The sequence below is a fragment of the Adiantum capillus-veneris genome, chromosome 3 (genome assembly GCF_014529385.1).
Source record: "Adiantum capillus-veneris isolate H3 chromosome 3, ASM1452938v2, whole genome shotgun sequence".
Classification (NCBI taxonomy): domain Eukaryota; kingdom Viridiplantae; phylum Streptophyta; class Polypodiopsida; order Polypodiales; family Pteridaceae; genus Adiantum; species Adiantum capillus-veneris.
The window spans coordinates 77,884,316-77,901,284 of record NC_140933.1 but is presented as its reverse complement, the minus strand read 5'-3'; the positions used below and the strand labels follow the sequence as shown (position 1 = coordinate 77,901,284).

Here is a 16,969-nt window from a genome sequence, read left to right as displayed (position 1 = left end):
CGAGGTAAGCTCGACCGTACGATTTTAAACGGACATGTCTGAGTTTACTTTTTCTGTCTTAGTTTACTTTTCTCCGTAGGAGTTTATTTCTCACCTTGGTGACAACGAAATGCACGTGCATGCGTGGTTAGCTCACCAAGCTGCCATGGCTGAGGTTGTGGGTTCGAACCGTAGGGAGTGCGTTGACCCGCGCTTTTTGCTGGACGTCAATGTTCCTCGAGATTCTCGCGTGCCATGCCCGCCGTCGATCCCATGACATGGCCTTCATTGAAGACCCCGTGACTAAAAGTTGGACGTCGATGTTCCTCGAGATTCTCGCGTGCCATGCCCACCGTCGATCCCATGATATGGCCTTCATTGAAGACCCCGTGCCCTTTAGTCACGTGGGTCTGCAGAGGAAGGACGAGCTACAATACAAATCTTTTTGTAAAAATTAAGTACCAGTTGGTCAATTTTAGGGGGGCATTTAGAGGCTAATTGGCTAACAATGTTCGAATTGCTAATCTGACGCCGGACGGACAAGAGTCCATCGTAGCCCCGCTAACCACCCCGGAGTTGCCTCTCAAGTGGGACGTGTCTTTTTAGTGGCCCCTTTAGAGGTAGGCTACGCCGTATATCAGGAGCTGACTGTGGAAGCTGGCACAAGCAGAGAGTAGGGAGTGCACATTGGAGAACGTAACCCACGTTCCTCGACGTGAATGCCTAGCTAGAGCCGGGATGGATGCTCTGCGTCTGCAGCAATTCAGTCTCATTACCCCATCGATCAAAAGCAGCACTCTCTTATCAACAAATGGGCATTACAGAATCATTTGCGAAAGGTCCTCAGCCGCTCCTTTGTGGGCTCTTCCCTACCGCCCCCAGCTCATGTGTAGGAGTTTTTCTGCTGAATCAGGTACTTGATTTTGAGAGTCCACATGTTCTCTGCGTTCTTGTGTGAATAGAGTACCAGAGTTGTCACGAAAGCTGCAACATATCAGAGGTTTCTAATGAGGATTTGTAAGTGTATCTGAAGTCGGTGATCACAGATTCCAGCAGCATGAGATGTGTTTGTCTGTGTGCGCACACAATGTGTATGAGAGAGAGAGAGAGAGAGAGAGAGAGAGAGAGAGAGAGAGAGAGAGAGAGAGAGAGATGATCTACTGTCACTTGCCCGTGCCAACTCCCTAGATGCCTGAAGAGCAATGGATGAGAGTGTGTCCGAGGTGGCTCCCTCAATCTTTGGATGAAGCATACTATCTAAAAGAGAGCCTTCACTAACATGGGTGGTGTGGCTAGCTCCACTTTGATTATGTCATGTGGAATGGAGAGTTTATTGCGGATGATGCAGGTTGTCATCATTACCTGTGGCCTCTCAATCTACCTACCATGAAGCTGTAAGTCTAGGTGCCCAAAATGTTGCATACATCATTGCAATATCTAGGTTGTCAAACAATGACCCCTTTGTGTGGGGATCCTGGAAGTGTGTCTGACGGCATAGGTGTTGGGTTTCCTCCTTCCTCTCTCACAGTTTGGTTGTGCTGGAGATCTGTATCTTATTTGGGAGTATCACATCTAAAGATGATGGAATGGGTTGGGATGATTTTGGAGGCACAACACGGGGGTTTTTCAGTTCCTTGGCTCTATAAGTGTCACGTGACACATCTAACCCTATGTGCTCGTGGACAAGCTACTTCATGACAAGGGTTCAATTCAGTTCGGTCAGCCTAGAATAGGAAGTGATCTGGCACTTTTGTGAGTCTGTTCGCAGACCGTGCATGTCCAGACACTTAGATTAGATGCATATCCTTTGGTTGCACACATCATGATCATTAGATTTCCGTTAGAACCCTCAGGAGCATTTTTATAGTGCATAGACCTATTTTCCCTATTTTTGACATTTTTCACTTATTATTTTTAAGTGAATTTTGTTGGGAAACTGGGTAGGGCAAATTCAATGAGTTAATATATAAGGAAATTCTAGCGCTAGCATTTCTGGGAGGAGGAGGAAGGAGAGCAACAGGCAACGAGTGAAGCAAGCCCTCTGGAGCACCTTCTCAAGCAAGATTACCCCCAAGAACCCCTTGCGTTTTCAGCCCAGAAACCTTAGCGTTTTCAGCATGGGAACCCAGCATTTTTCAGCCATCAACGACAGCGGTTTCAGCATTGAACCACAGCGTTTCCAGCCCCTGCATGGTAGTTTTTTTGTAGCCAGCACATCAGCGTTTTCAAGGACAGCAAGACAACGTTTTGGACAGCATTAAACCAGCATTTTTTCAGCCAAGACTTGCACCAGATTAGCCATCTACATCATCGTTTTTCTTAGCCCTAAGGTAGCGTTTTCAGCAAGGCATCAAGTACATGGGACAGCCCCAATTTGGTGCGACAGGATCCGACTCATAGCATTCAGATTTCAGCCTTAGCATCGTCAACCTTGACGTAGCATCACTTAGATTTGAATCAGCACTTGTACCAGAATTGTGCAATCAATAGCATAGACTTCTCTCGCCACCGAGAGAAGGGCCTTCGGAGGAGGGTTTGACAACTTGTTTGGTGTCGTATTCTTCTCTCTCTATCTCTCAGTCTCAGTACCTTCATTCACAGTGTTTATCCACTTTGTTTGTGTCCATTGCACTCTCTCACTAAAGGAACGGAAGGCTCTCCCTTTCGTAAGTAAAAGGAACCCTTGAGCACAGTTCGGAGCACTCATCTTGAGCAAAGTTCAACATTCACTTCCGCTGCACCTTACAATAAGCTAGCACAGGAATGTTTTAGAGCGGACACCTTGTATCATTTTGGTAGCTAGCAGTGGCCTCTATGGTATCTCTATGTCACAAACTGATGACGTGGCATGACCTTGCGGATTGCTGATGTGGCAACGTACGTACCTGCTGACGTGGCACTATACGGACGCCTGCTTTTGGCATTGACATGCTGACGTGGCCACTGTACGAATTTCCACAATCTGCCTTGCTGCTTTTTGCTGGCAGATTTTGAGTCAAAAGCTGTTGGGACTAAATTGCTTTTGAGTTCAATGCTTTTGGGGCTTTGCTTTTAGCATCCCTTGTAATGTTTATAAGTGACCCAAGGGTCTCACTTCTCAGAGCATCTGGACGCAGAGTCTGAGAGCGAGTACCCGCGGCAGTTGTACTTTGCTCAAAGATTAATATAAAAGAAATACCGAAAGGGGCGCCAGTCTTTGGGGCCAATCTCTCTTGGCACGGAACTACGCCGGGCTGTGTCGACTCTTGAATTGTGAAGTGTTTTTGAAGTGAAATCTCTTTTGTGTCACGACAGAATCTAGACTTGGAGCATCCAAGTTTGTTATAGTGGTATCAGAGCATGGCCGATTTCTCTACTACCGGGAAATTTGATCCCTTTTCTCGCGACACTGTTGGATTCCAAAAAGAATCAATCGACCTCTTTTGCCACTGCTGAGGCGGGAGGAGGAAATACAGAAAATTCAAGTGACTTAGCGGAGAATGAGTATGGGCCACCCCGGCCCACACAGTATGAACTCATGGAGATGCAATGTCGATAGCAGGTTGACGAGTGCGCCAAGCAGATGCTTTAGTTTGCTAAGGATCCCCAATGTGCAAAATTTTTGACCAACAGCAGATGGCTGATGTGCAGACCCAGTGGGGCAGAAAGCTATTGAGCCACCAATCAAACCGGCAATCAAGAAACCTCCTACTCCGAGGATGTTTACAGAAGAATAACTTCAAGATGTGGTTCAGACCCAAATTAGTCAGCTTCTAGATACGAAGAAGCCATCGAAGAAGCAATTGAAGATGTGCAAGAAGGGGATCGACTACCTCGGTTACTTGGGCCGTCAATCTTCTTTTGCATGTGCAGGAAAACAGAAGAAGCGTGTGCGTTTTGAAGGACTACATAGTTCTTCTTCCTCTTCTTCCTATAGCTCTTCTAGCTCTTCCTCTTCCGACTCGAGCGAGGAGGACAGAAAGGGCAAGAAGCGAAGCAAGAAGCAAAGCTTTGGAAAGAACAAGAAAAAGGCAAAGAAGATCAGATTCCAACTAGTTTCTGATAGTTCTACAGAGGAGTCATTCTCTGACAGTTCGGACTAAGATGATCGCATGTTTTATGCAAAGAAGAAACACTTTTGCAGAGTCAATGAGTATGATTCTCTCAAAGATAAGAGCAAGAAGACAAAGGAATTTAAAGAGGGTGGACAATCAATAAAATTTGAATCCTTTTTCGGATTCCGAGATGCTCCGAGGGCTTTGGCTTTCATTCAGCAGTTTGACATAGCCTGCTTCGGAGGGCATTACTTAGAGCACTCGAGGATCAGGAGGGCATCATCGTTTTCAAAGGGAAATGCTCGAACATGGTGGTCCACTCTTCTTCTGAGGAAAGAAGCCCCGATCAAGTGGTTGAAGTTCAAAGGGCTCTTTATTTCTTCTTGGTTGACCCAGGAGTACGGACGAGATGTGAGAACCGCTTGGAACCATCTTCGGATGACCAAGGGTGATACTTTGGACGCATATTGCGAGAGGTTTTGGGATTCTTTTCTATCGACCTCTTCGTTTAAGAACAGATTGAGCAGTTTTGGTACGGAGTCCCTACAGAGATTCGAGATTACTTCCTTGAACAAAAGTCTGACTCTATACAATAACTAATGGGACATGCGAAACGGGGATTCTTGATACATTTCGGGAATTTGACCTACCCCATTGATGAAGTTTTGACTGAGAAGACCAGATAGACCTCGATCAATGAAAATAGAAAGAAAAAGAATACCCAGAAAAAGAAAGATGCACGATCCCGATTGACTACTGAAGAAAGAGATAACTATCTCAAAGAGGGGAAGTGTTTTGGTTGCAGGGAACAAGGGCACATCTCTGCAAGGTGCCCCAAAAAGACACAACGAGGACAGATTGAAGACAGGCCAGAGAGTTCTAGAGCAGCGTAGGAACGTGGCAGAAAAGGCAAGATGAAAGCAGGACTGATACTAGATTGCATGGGAACCTATCCAAGCCAGATGGATGAAAGTACAGAACTTTGCTGCGCATGGGGCAAAGTGTAAGATCAGGAAGCCCTTATCTTTTTTGATGGAGGAGTCAAGGCCAACTTCATTTCCCTAGAATTGGCGGCGTGGCTCGAGATTACGCCCGACAGGATGGGGCCATTGACCGAGGCAGTTCCAGCGGCACCCCTGTGCAAGCATGCAAGATCAAAACCAAAAAAATAAGAACCTTGGTCTTTTGAAGGTTCACCGTGAGTCCTCTCTACCTGCAAAACTCAATCCAAGGCCTAATAGTTCTACTTGTGACTTAGAGACTGTTTGTGATGTGGCACGACCAACTTGAAGGGCTGGATGGTTAGAGTTAAAAACTCTAACCTAGAAGAACTTGAACATGTGGCCGTGGGGCCTAGAGGGGTCAGGGTTGTAAAACCTTAACCCAACGAACTTATGAAGCACTAGCTGAGGGGTCTAAAACCCTAAAAGACAAAGCACAAGGGCTTAAGGGATGCCCAAAAGCAGAGCCCCAAAAGCATGCACCAGTTGTACCCAAAAGCAGCTAGCACAATTTGCGAAAATCCGTACAACCTACCACCTCAACATGTCAATGCAAATTACATAAATTTGCTTCAGCCCTTGCACTCTATCTTTTTAGGGTTTTAGGCCTCTCCATCGGTGCTCCATAAGTTGGTTTGGTTAGGTTTAAAAAACCCTAACCCTTTTGGTATTTCTTTATCATTGCTTCACAAAGGTACAACTCCCCAAGGGTCCAGTTCTCTCCAAGACTTTACGTCCAAATACTCTCTGGAGATTGGCCCTAGGGCACTTATAAACAGTGCAAGGGATACCCAAAAGCAGGGCCCTAAAAGGCATCTGCTCCCAAAAGCATGCACCAAAAGCAACTAGCACAATTTGGGAAACCCATACAGCCTGCCACGTCAACATGTCAATGCGAATTACGGAAATCTGTTTCTACTGTCTATAAGTGCCATAGGAAAGTCTCTAGAGACTATGTGGACGCATTGTCACCCTTTGGCTGCTTGCATTGAGGAAAATAAATGATATTACCTCATGGATTGACACCTCTTTCTAGGTGTTCTTAGATCTTATGTTTCGTTGGGTCTTGAACTTTGAGTTCATGCGCGGAATGATGTACTTGGCTTTCCGCTAGGACTTGTGTTCACATGCCCATGCTCGTAACGTCCTTTAGTCATAGGCTCATGAACATGACCATCCATACTGATATTGCATTGCATAGCATATTTATGTGCTTATGTGCTTAATTTTTGCATGCTACCTTCTTGCATAATGCTGTGAATATTTCTCTTTGAGATTTTAGGGTACTGACGGGTTGACAGTATTTTGCGGAATGACTTTATGAAGTGTGTGCACTGAATTGGAAATTTCCTTGATTGAACTGAAAACATGTGCTCTTTCATGTGTGTATTGTTAGAGACATGTCGAGAAAGATGAAATGTTTGCAGCATTTTCTGTGGTGACTAATTTGAACTTAGTGCATCTAGACATCTATTAGATATTGGTGAGATTTGGATGTGATGGCTAAGTGAATGAAGAATAAATGTGATTTGAACTTAGTGCATATAGACATCTGTTAGAGATCGGTGAGATCTAGATGTGATGCCTAAGTGAATGTGAAGTGAATGAGATCTAGTTGTAAGGTGCAGCGGAATGAATATTTGAACTTTGCTCAAGATGAGTGCTCCGTAATGTGCTCAAGGTTCCTTTTGTTCTTATGGAAGGGAAAGCCTTTCGTTCTTAATGAGAGAGTGCAATGATCACAACAAAGTGAATGGACACTGTGAATGGACGTGCATGAGACTGAGAGATAGAGAAGAGAATACAACACCAGAGATATAAAACCCTCCGTCGAAGGCCCCACTCTCGTCGCCAAGAGTGGTCTACTATTGATTGCACAAACTGGTACAAAGTGGATGCATGTGACTAATGCAAATCTAGGCTCGACTGATGTCAATGACGGGGTTGACGAGACCGATCTAAGGGCTGAAAACTGATGCTTTTGTACTGCTGTCCAAAAACGCTATTGGCTGCAGAGTAACAGGGAACGGGCGGAACGGGCCCCTCCCGTTCCTGGAACGCGTTCCCAAGGGGGTCGGACACTCGGAACGGAAACGGGCAGTTTTCAGAACGTTGGCCGGAACGCTCACCGGAACGGCAGCCGGAACGGAGGGCGGAACGCGGGCGGAACGGACGGCCTGGCGGAACGGCAGTTTTAAAAAAACTGTCCGTTGGTAAAAAAACAGACGTTTGGGTATTTTGAAATTTGAACGCCATGGGTTTTGGGGGGAGATCTTCCCTATATAATAAGCCAAGGCTCAAGGCAATGAAGCAAGCCAAGGCTCAAGGCATTGGGCAAGGTTGAAGGCACTCTAGTCTCTCTCTCTCCCAAGGCACTCTCTCGAGTCTCTCCCTCCCTTGGGCCTCAAGGCTTTAAGCCTCAAGGGCCAAGGCTCAAGCTTGATGCAACCTCTCCATCTCTCCATCTCTCCCTCAAGCTCCACCTCTCCATCTCTCTCATTCATCACCTCTCTCCTCTCCCTTGGGCCTCAAGGCTCAAGCTTGAGATTCAAGAATCAAGACTCCACCTCTCCATCACTCTCTACCGCTCCATCATCCCCTCTCTCTCTCTCTCTCTCTCTCTCTCTCTCTCTCTCTCTCTCTCTCAAGATTCCTTCCTCTATCAAGTCTCATCACTTATGGCGCAAGCTTCCGCATCAAGTGAACGTGATCCCTTGGGTGCCAAGAAGAAGAAGGACGAAGCATCATGGTGGGATGAAGTGCATTCCCGAGTGTTGGGAAAGTCCGGTGGTGCACGCGCATGGATGTGTAAACTATGCGGCTTCGAACGGCAATCCGATACAACCAAAGTCCGTGCTCATCTCCTTAAGCTTGAGGGACAACAAGTAGCAATATGCAAGGCCGTCAACGAGCAACGGTTGAAGGAATTTGAAGCCAAGGATGCCGCCATGAAAGCCAACAAAGGAGAGAAAGAATCGGCAAGGCCTAAGCGTTCCGCAATCGACCCCAATAACTTGGTTTTTCCCTCTTCTGCACCTTCTTCATCGGTTGGTGGTGATAGCAATGCGACAACGACGGAGACGGCGGCGACATCTTTTCGTTCGGCATTTTCAATGCCTACTACTACTCCGGTCTCCACCCCCAACTCTCAACAATGCACCCTACATACCACTTGGGATCCAAAAAGGAAGGAGGATGTGGATGCAAGTGTTGCCCGCTTTTTCTATCACGATCACATCCCCTTCATAAAGGCTCGGTAAGACTTACTATCATTTTCAATACAATCAAATAGTAAATTCTCAATTAAATAGTAAATACTAATACCTCTTGTGTGCAATGTTTAGGTCGGAGTACTTCAAGACCATGTGCACGAGGATTGGAGAGTATGGGGCACGTTACGTGCCACTCTCTTCCGAGGCTCTCCGCACTACTCTACTCGATAGAGAGAAAGCCATAGTGGAGATGGCAACCCTCAACATGAAGATGCAATGGACGAAGTATGGAGTGACCCTCATTGCGGATGGATGGAGCGACACTAGGAGGAGGTCCATCCATGGCATTGTTGCCTATTCGAAAGGGGAGATGTATTTTGCCCACTCCCATGACGCCACGGAGACGGGAAAATCAGCAGATGTCCTTGCAGGTGAGTGGGCCTCCGCCGTAGAGACCATTGGGTCGGACCATGTGATAGGTTTGGTCACCGATGGGGAGGCATCAAACAGGGCAGCCGGAGCTATTTTGGAAGGCACTTATCCTCACATCACGGTGTCTTTTTGCATGGCACATTGCCTTAAAAACCTCTTGAAGGATTTTGGCAAACTACCTTGGATAGAGCCTCTCATTGCATCCATGTCCAAGGTGGTTGCTTTCATCAACAACCACAACATACTTCGAGCCGAGTTCTTGAGGCGGTCGGGGGGCAAAGTGCTTTTAAAGTATTGTGAGACCCGCTTTGCCTACAACTATCTAATGGTGAGCCGCTTTGTAGAGTGTCAAAGTGCAGTGCGGCAGCTCTTCATCAGTACAGAGTTTGCTCAGACTACCCATGCAAGTACAGTCGCAGGGATCATTTGTACAGGGAAGGTGGAGGATCCCGAGTTCTGGGAGTCCCTAAAGAGTATTGACAAAATGGTGAAACCAGTGATCCACTTGCTTAGAGTGATGGATGGTATGCAACCTTGCATTGGCAAGGTCTATGAAGCAATGGATCGCATGGTCGAGGCCCTTGAAGAGTATGGGCAGGACCCAGATAGGCTCGAAGAAATCAAAGAGCTTTGCAGTAGCAGGTGGAATGCCTATAGTTCACCTCTTCATGGTGCAGCTTTTGTGTTGGACCCAGAGTTCGAGGGTGCAGGGCAAGAGCATGATTCGGAGGTAAATACACATTGGAACACCATCTTGAAGAAGCTTCACCCTGAACGTGGCATGCAACACAAGATAAAGGATCAGCTTGCATTTTACAGGGATATGCGAGGATCATTTGGGACAGCCGATGCCCAAATTGATCGCACCAAGATTTCCTCCGTCTTGTGGTGGCAAGAAAATGGTTCAGATGGTCCCGATCTTCAGCGACTTGCCGTCCGCATTCTCAGCCAAGCGGTTAGCTCCTCTTGCTTGGAGCAATTGTGGAGTGTATATAGCCACATTGCATCTAGAAAGAGGAACCGACTTGGAGTGGAGAAAGCAAATGACCTTGTTTTTGTCAGTGCAAACTTAAGAATGCTTTGCAAGTCAGCATCCAAAGTGACAGATCCCTTTCTATAGTGGGAGATAGAGGTAGAGGCAGAGGCAGAGGTGCTTGGAGAGGCAGGAGGATCTACACATGAGGATGAGCCTATGCAGGAGGATTGGGATGATATTCACGACGTCCAGGACTCCACTACAAATTGGGAGGGGGGATGCTCTTCTGCCCCTACCTAGAGGTGAACTTCAGGCATGAGTCATGACTCATTGCTCATTGGTTTTTGATATTTGTTTCCTTTGTGGCCGCCGGCTTTGCCCCCTTTTTGTATTGCACTACCATATGAGTGATTTGAGTCTTGATATGTCACCTATTGACTCTTGCAGTTGTTATTTAGCACTCTTAGCCTCTACATGTCTTTTTGTAGCGCCTTGGCTGGCCTGTAAGCCATCTTTATAATCTATGATCTATCATCTTTTTCCTCCAAGCTTTTGTGTAGAGCATGGACTCTAGATTCTATTCTTCAACTTTGAGTTAATGTTCTTTCTATGAAGGATCAAGATTCAAGATGCTTTTGTGAAGGATGATCCCAATTCATGTATTGTGTATTGCGCAATCGTGTGTAAGCCTTGGCCCTTAAGACTGAAGAATCATTGCAGAGCATGCCTGAATAGGATTCTACTTGGACTAATGGGTGTGTATGGCTCTCTACTAACATATAGGTCAAATCCAACCTAATTTAAGCATATTTTAAACTTACCGTTCCGGGCCCCGTTCCTGTTTCGCCTTTTTTTGGGGGGGGGGGGGGGGGGGGGGGGGGGGGGGGGGGGGGGGTTCCGGGTAACTTTGATTGGCTGAAATCTGAGGCTGATCTGCTGTTGTCCCAAAAACGCTAATGGCTGAAAATTTGTGGAACCAAAAACGCTGATGTGGGCTGTTCTTTGCGGGCTGAAATCTACCGGTTCTAAGGCTTGTCAAGGCTGAAATCTGCTGGTTCTTTATTTGCTGAAAAACGCCATGCAAATGGGGGCGACTTGGGGTTCCGGAAACGCCAAGGCTGAGAGGCTATGGCAAGGGATGCTTCTTGATGAAAAACGATAGTTACTGGAGGTCTTGGCGATGAGACTCTTGCTAAGGAAAACGCTAGAGATGGGGGATCTTGGTGATGCTTGCTTGGAGGGAAAAACGCCACCAAGGGTTCTTGCTGAGAAGTTGCTTGTTGAGCAATGGTGCTCCTGCTGCCTCTTCTGCCAGAAAGTGCTAGCTTTGGTTTACTTATATACAAACTTAGCAAAATTGCCCTACCTACTTTCTAACAAAAGTCATTTAAAAATAATAAGTGAAAAATTTTAAAAATAGGAAAAATAGGCTAAATGCACCGGAAAATTCCCCTGATGGATTTTGATGGATTCTGATGGGAATGCTTATGATCATGTTGTGTGCTATCGGAGAATATGAATCTACACTAAGTGACTGGTCATGCACGGTCTGTGAACAGACTCACAAAGTGCTAGATCACTTCTAAATCTAGACTGACTGGATTGACCGAACCCTTGTCGTGCTGTAGCTTGTCCACGGACACATAGGGTTGGATGTGTTACCTGACATCCCCTCCTTTTCAAACTGAGGTACTGGTACTGAACTGTATGGCGTCGAGGAAGATCGCCAATATCATCCGGAATCTGGGAAGGGACTCTTCGCCGGCCCACTCTGATGTGTGGGTCGTGCGGTACTTGAACTTTATAAAAGGTCTGCAACGCTTGCTTCTTTGGGCCGCGCTGAAAGCGACAGTCTTTTGTGGCTCCTTCAATGCTTCAACTTCGTCCAGAGTCATGCTTCGTCCTTCTTCAAGAATCTCCATGGCTGAAAATTCCTAAAACCACTTCCAACACAAAAACATGAACATACCTATTCCATGTAAAGTGAATGGAAAAAATCTTGTCTTCCTAAAAGACTGTGCATGCAATGTAGATGAACAAATAGACGGAGTGCTAAACCGTTCACCACACACACGCAAACAATGAGATCGAATCTTTCTCTTCTGATCTAAAGCAATCAACTGTGGCAATTCACAATGGAAATCCCCATGCTTGGTGCTCGTACTTTCATGTGCTCTGTCTACAATTGTGTCATGCCAAGGAATAGACCTGGAATGTGACTTCCTTGAATGCATACTTTTCAGCTTTTCATGAACAATCCGCATACATTCGTACTCATTCATGAGTGAAACGTGCTCAACGTACAATATGTCATGCCTAGGAAAAGTGATCACATAAAGACGCTGACTAAAATACAGGAAACGATCACGAATGAAACACTCGTACAATGCGTGCGTACTAATCATGCGAACACATAATACTTCCTGTGAGGGTTCTTTGGACCTAGGCTCGAGAGCCAAGATCGGTTCTTCGTGACTGATCGCATCTGCAATGAGGTTACCTTCACTAGAGAAAGTATCAACTAACACATCATCCTTGTGAACAATCACATCATCTTCATGCAAATCATCATGCTTGTGAGAAATCACATCTTGATCATGCAAATCATCATGCTTGTCATTGGCATCCAAATCATCATGCTCATCATCATGCAAATCTTGTGTGTCATGCTTTGGAGAAGAAGAGACTGAGAGAGTCTCCTTCTCTTGAATCCGTTCAATCTTCGCCAGCACATTTGCAATGAGAGAGGGAGAATGAACAACTTTCTCTCCACGAATGACAATGGGAGAGGCATTGAAAGTGAACGTATTTTCCGCCCAATCAATGAGAGGGTTATGCTCACGGAACCATTGAATGTCCAAAATCATCACATCCTGAGAGAGGAGAGACAAAAATTTTATACGGAAAGCAGCTTGTTGAACTGTAAACAACACATTAAGGCACTCTTTCGTGATGAGAGAGTCCATACCGGGAGCAAAACCAGAGACCTCGAGAGAAGATTTTTGACTAACCACTAGGCGGGCTCTCTCAACAAGAGAGGGACTGATCACATCATGCATACTACCTAGGTCAAACAATATGGCAAAACGCTGCCCCGTCATATGACCATAACATGTAATGCGAGACTCATCAATGGGAGGGTCATGAGAAACTTGGGGCACACTCGTGTTGTCATTGATTGCATTGATAGAGGAAGTGGGTTTTGTGGATTCTTTAGATTCGTTAGAGTCGAACTTAGGACATGTTCTTTTTATGTGACCCTTAATGGGACAATGAAAACAACGACCTTCCTTAGAATAAGTGCTTTGCTCTTCCGACGTGATGTATCCTCCGAAAATTCCTTGTGCTACCTTTTCATCTGGAGTGAGCTTAAGTTTAGCAATTGTGTTAGCCTTACCCTTAGGTTCATTGGAAGAATTCTTTTCTGAGAGACTGTTGGAAGTTTGGTTAGAAGAGTTACCGTTCTTACCATTCTTACAGTTCTTACCATTCTGAGGGTTCTGAGAAGTCTGCAAGGTACTTGTGGAAGTCTTGTTCTCCTTAGGCTTTCCCTTGTTGTGCTTCATCTCTTGTGCGAGAGCAATCGCTACCGCCTTGTTGAGATCGATTGGATCGAAGACTTCTCGATCAAACTTGATATATTCGTCTAACCCAAAAAGGAATGCCTCTTTGCGCTCATGATCCGACTTGCATAATTGGGTACCTAGCTGCAAAACATGATTAGAAAAAGACATAATTGGTATACCATTTTGCTTGAGAGCGCACCAATCGTCCTTCAATCGTGTGAGGTACTGAGGTGGCATAAACCGTGCCTTGAGTTGGTCTTGGAAATCAGCCCAATTGAGGGAAAGGGGCGTGAATTCGTCGGCTTCCTCTAGGTGCACGGCTAACTGTGCCTCTTGCCATGCGTCGTACCAATTGATGGCATCACTGGCAAGGTACATAGTTGCTGTCAAAACCTTGCTATTTCCTGTCTTCGTAGTTGTGGCAAAATAAGCATTAAATTGATGCAACCAAGAATGAATAACCGTAGCATCCATCTTACCATCATACTTACTGAAAGTGAACTTCTCTGTGACTGGGTTGTTGGAGTCCGCATCTCGGCTTGTGCCACTTGAGGAACTACCAACATCTTTGGTTGGTTCAGACTTCGAGGCAAGAACTTGTCGAACCAATTCTTGAGTACGGAGGTCTCTTTGAACCTCACGATCGGCCTCCAAGGCCGCTCGTCTTGCTTCGGCTTCGTTCTTTCTTTGTGCTTTTCTTTCTTTTCGTTCTTCACGCTCGCGTTCCAAGACGATGCGAGTCGCTTCTTGTTGTGCTAGCGAACGCGAGTCACTTCTTGTTGTGCCAGTGCAACGCGAGTCGCTCTCGATTCGCTTCTTGTTGTTGTGCCATCATGTCCAACATGGACTTGACCATCGCCTCCATAGGATTTGGTACATTTCGTGGCGTAGATGGAGAAGGGGGAGGGTTAGAAAAACCTCCTGGTGGGGAAAATTCTTCTTCGCCTCTCTCATGCTCATTACATGTATGCGAAGTATCCATTCCGCTTTGGGTGATGACCATGCACTATGATCTTTCGTTCTTAAGTTCACGAGGAACTTGGGTTCTTTGAGGGTCTTGGGTTCTTGGATTCTTGAGGGTTTTCTTTCGCTTGCAATCTGTGTTTGAGAAGGATCTTCTCTTCACTCGAGTTCTACTCTTTTCCGCGGGCGCACCCCTTGGCGGCCTTGCGCTCACACCAAGGTTGCTTTTTCCCACCTCACGTCGATTGGCCGGCCGCTAAGTGCACGGTCCGCTCTCAATGTGTTAGGTGCAGCAGAATGAATGTTTGTGCTTTGCTCAAGATGAGTGCTCCGAACTGTGCTCAAGGTTCCTTTTAGTTCTTATGGAAGGGAGAGCCTTCCGTTCTTAGTGGAAAATGCTATGATCGCGAACAAAGTGAATGGACAATGTGCGTGCAAGTGTATGAGAGTGAGAGATAGAGAGAGAAGAGAGATACGACACCAGAGACGTTGTAAAACCCTCCTCCAAAGGCCCCACTCTCGTCGGCAAGAGTGGTCTACTTATTGATTGTACAAGTGGTACAATGCGTATGCAATGGACTGATGCAACTTGGACTATGCCGATGACGACGACAGTGATGAGGACGACGACTTTAGGGCTGAAATCTGGGATCTTCTAATCGCTGAAATTCGGGACTGTTTCGGTGGCTGAAAATGACCGTTTTGGCTGCGTTTTTATGGCTGAAAATGGGGGTTCTTCTGCAACCAACTTGGGATGAACTGTCTGTTGTTAAGGCTTGCTGAAAACGCTGTGTATCTGCTGCAGTTTGGGGCTGAACTTTAAAAACGTTGATGCATTGCTGAGCGTTAGTAAAACGCTGGCCTTGATGGACAAAAACGCTGGTAGGCTGAGATTGTAAAACGCTAGCAAAAGTGATGCTCTTGCTGGCGATGGGGTGGATCTACAACCGCTAGGGGACTGATGATGATGGCGATCCAAAACGCTGGGCTATGTGAGGTCTTGGCGGTGAAGAAAACACAAAACACCAGGGATCTGATGGGGTTCTTGTTGAGAAGGTGCCTGTTGAGCGGGAGCTCTTGTTGCCTCTTCTGCCATTTAGTGCTAACTTGGGTTTGCTTATGTATTAACTTAGCAAAATTGCCCTACCTACTTTTGTTGGGAAGTCACTTAAAAATATAAGTGAAAAATACCAAAAATAGGAAAAATAGACTAAATGCACTGGAAAATTCCCTTGATGGAATCTGATGGATTCTGAAGGGAATACTGATGATCATGCTTGTGCAACGAGAGGATATGCATCTACACTCAGTGACTGGGCATGCACGGTCTACGAATAGACTCACAAAAGTGCCAGATCACTGCTAATCGAGACTCACTGGACTGACTGAACCCTGCTATGGTGTAGCTTGTCCACGGACACATAGGGTTGGATGTGTTACGTGACATCCCCTCCTTTTCAAAGTGAGGTACTGGTACCGAACTGTATGGCGTCGAGGGAGATCGCCAATAGCATCCGGAATCCTGGAAGGGACTCTTCGCCGGCCCACTCTGATGTGTGGGTCGTGCGGTACTTGAACTTCATAAAGGTCTGCAACTCTTGCTTCTTTTGGCCGCGCCGAAAGCGACACAAAGTCTTCTGTGGCTCCTCGATGCTTCAACTTCGTCTAGAGTCCTGCTTCCTTCTTCTTCAAGAATCTCCATGGTTGAAAATTCCTGAAACCACTTCCAACACAAAACCATAACATACGTATTTCATATAAAGTGAAGGAAAAAAATCTTGTCTTCGCTAAAGGCTGCCATTCTTTCTTGGTACTGGCGCTCTATGGCTGCCATGTCTTCTTCGTAGGCTTTTCTTTCTGCTTCGCTTTCTTGGTCCAACTCCTCCCTAGGAGTTAGCGCAATCCTTGTCGTAGATGGGAAAGGGGGAGGGTCGAAAAAACATCCTGGTGGGGAAATTCTTCTTCGCCTCTCTCATGCTCATCACCTCCAAGCGAAGTATCCATTCCGCTTCGAGTGATGACCATTCTGCAATCGTGGGTTCTTAAGTTCACGAGGAACTTGGGTTCTTGGGGGTCTTGGATTCTTGAGTATCTTGAGGTTCTTGAGGTTTTCTTTCGCTTGCAAATCGCGTTGAAGAAGGATCTTCTCTTCACCCGAGTTCTACTCCTTTCCGCGGGCGCACCCCTTGGCGGCCTTGCGCTCACACCAAGGTTGCTTTTTCCCACCTCACGTCGATTGGCCGGCCGCTAAGTGCACGGTCCGCTCTGAATGAGTGAAAAGAGACACAAGGGGAGGCTGGACAAGCCCTTCTTTCTTGGGATTCCTGTCACTCTTCAACAAAACACGACTAGGAATTGACATGCCCAAGCGAACTTGGGTTCGTGTGACCTCAACAAGCAAAAAAAATTCTTGTGGTTCTGTAATGCAAAACACTTCCAAAGCTCTGATACCAATGTTAGGTGCAGCGGAATGAATGTTTGCGCTTTGCTCAAGATGATTGCTTCGAACTATGCTAAAGGTTCCTTTTAGTTCTTATGGAAGGGAGAGCCTTCCATTCTTATTGGAAAATGCTATGATCATGAACAAAGTGAATGGACAATGTGCGTGCAAGTGTATGGGGCTGAGAGATAGAGAGAGAAGAGAGATACGACACCAGAGAAGACGTAAAATCCTCCTACGAAGGCCCCACTCTCGTCGGCGAGAGTGGTCTACTTATTGATTGCACAAGTGGTACAATGCGTATGCAATGGACTGATGCAACTTGGACTATGCCGATGACGACGACGGTGATGAGGACGACGACTT

The 16,969-nt window shown here is 46.2% G+C and overlaps 1 protein-coding gene across 2 annotated transcripts in view; it reads left to right on the top strand.

Moving 5' to 3' along the window:
• The first annotated feature begins 580 nt into the window (after positions 1-580).
• The window catches only part of LOC147461149 (microbial collagenase), a 50,266-nt gene continuing 33,877 nt past the window's right edge, over positions 581-16,969 (top strand). Inside the window, exon 1 of one of the 2 annotated variants that reach the window (XM_086508774.1) lies at positions 581-892. In XM_086508774.1, the coding sequence (XP_086364900.1) occupies positions 718-892 (175 nt within the window). In that variant the 5' untranslated portion in view covers positions 581-717. The remainder of the gene's footprint in view (positions 893-16,969) is intronic. The other variant, XM_086508773.1, reaches the window with a different exon arrangement.